The sequence below is a fragment of the Camellia sinensis genome, chromosome 13 (assembly GCF_055761805.1).
Source record: "Camellia sinensis isolate YWXY chromosome 13, ASM5576180v1, whole genome shotgun sequence".
Lineage (NCBI taxonomy): Eukaryota > Viridiplantae > Streptophyta > Magnoliopsida > Ericales > Theaceae > Camellia > Camellia sinensis.
The window spans coordinates 113,288,711-113,292,981 of record NC_138973.1 but is presented as its reverse complement, the minus strand read 5'-3'; the positions used below and the strand labels follow the sequence as shown (position 1 = coordinate 113,292,981).

Genomic DNA, 4,271 nt, shown 5'->3' with positions numbered 1-4,271 from the left:
GCTCGAGCCAGTTCATGAGCCTTAACAAGCTAAAAAATTTATAAATTCATACTTATGTATGAGACTAAAGTTATAATTAAAACTTTAATTATACAATTATATATACAATAGATATAAACATACTAAAAAAAAATTCAATATTTTACTAAAATAATAATATTTATTGCCACTGTTATCTAAATGTACTATTTATAGTTAATTATTATTTACATTTATATTTTGTGAATATATAAATAACATATTTATCTTATTTTTTATACATATTTTTATATTATTTAATATATAAATAATAAATATTAAATGAGTCAGCTAACGAGCCGAACTTACGAGCCGAACTTTAGAATGTTTAGACTTGCTTATTAAAAATTCAATGGGCTCTAACTCGAGTTTGAACGCAAAAAAATTTAACGAACCAAATTCAAACGAACTCTTACAAAATCAAACTCGAATCTGTTCATGAACGACTTTATTAATATGCAGCCCTAACCCCAGACAACTCCATACATAAAATAAATGTAAAACCCACATTGATATTTCTCACTAAAATTCAGAGTAAAAATTATCAATCCTAACATTGCCATAGTTTGCTACTAGGGCTAAGGTCAAGTTTGGCTACTCAAAATAAGTACGCACTTTTTATCTTTTTATCTTTTTTTCATCACATCACCTCTCTACTTTTCTGCGCATCTTTTCGTAAAAAGACAAAAAGTACACTTATTTAGATCATCCCAAACAACCCCTAAAAGTTCACTCGGCTACATTTGGCACTTTTTGACCTCAAGAGCATAGAAGTCCCATATCACTGCTAGCGAAATTAGCATTGCTAGCAGCCAATTTCAATTGCTAGTGCTGTCCTTATCTATAAAAATAAGAGCAAATCTGTCAACAAAACGAAAGGCCAAAAATACCATAAAACGACGAAAAAAAAAAACCATATAAATCCAATCTTCAATATTCATGGAAAAAAAAAAAAAAACAAGGACATGAAAAAGCATACAATGGATAATAATTGGATAATAACAAAACAGACACTCACTTTTTCCTTATGTCCATTTTACCCCTCAATATAGAAAATAGATTTAATTAACCAAAATTCCAACCCTAACCCTAATCAGAACTTGAGAGTGATTTCACTTTCATTGCTCTCTTCACCTTCCTCTCTCAATATTGCCAACCCTTTTCTCTCTCCTCCGCTACCATTTTCGCCACCGCTATCCCCTTTCCAGCTGTTGCTCTCAGACTTCCCGTCTTCAATGCTCTCAGACCGGTCCCCAGCTTCCCTGACATCAGAATCCGGGGAGCTTTGGTTCTGTGAGGAGGCCTTGTACATGTGGAGCTGGTGGTGGAGGGTGTGGTGGTGCAATTGTTGTGGTGGTGGAGCGGTATAGAACTCTTGGGGCAGTGGTTGAGGACAGTAGTGTGGAGAGGCATGGGTGGTAGGGTGTGCACCATACAGGGTAGGTGGTGCACCACCGTGGGCCGCTGCTGCTGCAGTGGCGTACTCTGATGGGACCCATATGCCTCCTAAGAACACTACCGGGGGTGGTGCGATGCCTGCAGCTTGTGGGCTGGGACATGGTCGTCTGGTATGCAGTCTGTATTTCTGTCATGGACACAAACATATATAAAGACATTAGTGTTTAATTGTTAAAAACAGTACATATTTGAAAAATATGCACAGTGCATTTTTGCAGAGCTGTAGTACACTGTACAGTACACACAACTTTTCCAATGTGAAGATGGACAAAAGAGTGCTATGCATGCATATCTGCATGGAGAGAGAGAGAGAGAGAGAGAGAGAGAGAGAGAGGGAGGGAGAGAGGGACCTGGAGATGGCTTTTCACTTCATCATTGGTCAAACCATCAACCTTCATCAGCTCTCTGATTTGCTTTGGTGTGGCCACTGAAATCATTACCCACAAAAAATAAGGCAACCCAAATAATAATAAGAGGGTTAATTACAATTTAGTATCTAAATTATTTAGTCTCAACACTTTTAATTGTATCAATTTTGTTCCTAAATTATTAAATGCATGCTAAACTAATCATCATGTTTGACAACAACCTTATCAACGGTCAAAATTAAGGATAAATTTGAAAAAAAAAAACTTACACTTCACCGAAAAGTTTAGTGTATAAATTTTGAATGGTGAAGTGTGATTTTTATTTTTAAATTTACCTTGATTCTAACCGTTAATATAGACAACGTCAAAAATGAAAATAATTTTAGAACACGTTTAATATTTTGGAAATAAAATTGACACAATGAGAAATCAAAATGACAAAGAGCAGTTATTTTAAGAACCAAAAGTATAATAATCCTAACAAAAATAATAGTTTAATCATCATCATTGTCATCATAGTTTTTTACTACCATCATAGGCTCATGAATGGTTATCTATACTAGTTACCGCTTTATTAAATCTTTTTGAGGACATGAATGCAAATTGTATTACCTTGAGAACCACCTAACACTTGAAGGGCATTCACAAACCGCCGGTGCAACTCTGGTGACCAGCACCTTCTTGCTTTCCTATGAGTTTGACTCGTAGTGGTGGTGGTGCCAGTACCGACAGTAGTAGTTTGCGTATCTGTCTGAACACTACCTCCTTGTACTTGCTCGATAACGCCTGTCCGGGGCTTACCCAAATTTTCTCTCCTCGAGCAAGTGATTCCATTATCAACCTCTGAACATTTCTTATCCTCCATCTCTTCGTCTACTGATGCAAGAGCCAAATCGGGGAGACTCCTTAATGTCGGGCTTGGGCACGAGTACTTTCTTTCTTTCGAGAATGGATGGAAGGCTCCTCCATTTCTTGGTTTGTTATCTAAAGCCAGCTTGGGAGGACTACCACCGAATCCAATTTCAGTTTCTTTAGGCGATGTTTTTGCGGATTGTGGCTTGGGTCCATCACTTGCTTGGCTCCATAGATCGAACATGTTTGGTGCCTTCTCTGAGTATACAGAGCTTGAATGTTTTAGGGGTATGAATTCTTCAAGCACCGGTCGTGGTGGCCCTTGATTTGCCCGGTAGGTCTGTAGTTGCTGCCTTGAAGTCTCCATAGCTGACAAAAAAAAGAGAAGTATATCATGAGAAACAATAAAAACTAGCATATCAAATTCATTTCTAATTTAAAATTATTTACAAAGATGTATTTGAGCTTAAATATTTTTACTAAATCCCGGGTTAAACTTTTGCTAGCTTTTCTGCTATAAAGAGGCGTCTAGAATGATAATCTACTTTGAATGCTAAGAGAACAACTCAAAAAAACAAAGCTAAGCACATGAAAAGCGATATCTCAGTTCTGTTACCGATAAAAAAGATAAAGAAAGAAGACTACAAGCAAGGTAATTTGAACAGAACATGAATATCCACTGTAGGTAGTAGTAAAATATGTATGATTTTTAATAACAATATTAGAATACATATCAGTCTCTATGATCCTATCATATATCAGCTGATACGAGTGAGCATATACAACAACAAAAGAAAATATTGCCTGCCTATATTTAAAACCCTAAAAATAGTTGCCTTTTGAATATCAAGTGTGATTCTATATGTATCTATAATATATATTAACAATAGAATTAAGACTTCGACTTGTAAATCTTGGGGACTAAATGCATAAAAAAAATAGAATCATATACTACAACAAAGTATACCATTTGTGAGGAGTTGCATGCAGAGGGGAAGCTCGCGCTTGAACGCGTCGATCTTGAGCCGTTCTTCTTCGAGCTGAGAGAGGAAATCCTCAAGGTTTTGGGTATGATCTGTGTGGTCTCCAAGAGATTTTAGCAGCATAGAATAGCTGTGGTGGTGAGGCTTGCAATCAAGGCTTAGTTCTGATGGAGAAGCCATCATTTATGTGTGTATGTATATATATATATATATTTTTATCTTGTATGACAGTGACAAACGGAGCTGTTCAACAAACTCTCTAATCACAAATGTTCATGCTCATACACGAATAGGTTGGCTGGTTTGTGGGAACAAAGAAGATCAAGAAAAGAGGGTGGTGGTGGCCTATTTCTTTCTAGGTTGTAAGAGAGAGAGAGAGAGAGAGAGAAAGGGAAGGGATGTTGTTTGTGAGCACAAGGAGGCTAGTATGCTTTTTAGGGGCGAGTTTGAGAGAGAATAAAATTGGGGGGGGGGGGGGGGGGGGGGGGGGGGCGCGTGTTGATAGAGATAAAAGGAAAAGGTAGGGATATAAAGAAGCATGGTAACTTCTTTGCAAAGAAGAACAAAGGCAAAAGTTAAATATATGTGTGAT

The 4,271-nt window shown here is 36.9% G+C and overlaps 1 protein-coding gene across 1 annotated transcript; it reads right to left on the bottom strand.

The window, feature by feature from the left end:
• Positions 1-880: 880 nt before the first annotated feature.
• On the bottom strand, positions 881-4,271 carry LOC114258855 (myb family transcription factor EFM). The gene is made up of 4 exons (XM_028198862.2): positions 3,664-4,271; positions 2,457-3,065; positions 1,827-1,903; positions 881-1,603 (listed from the first exon to the last, which is right to left on the bottom strand). The coding sequence occupies exons 1-4, from the start codon at positions 3,860-3,862 to the stop codon at positions 1,112-1,114; spliced, it is 1,377 nt and encodes a 458-aa protein (XP_028054663.2). The 5' UTR covers positions 3,863-4,271; the 3' UTR covers positions 881-1,111.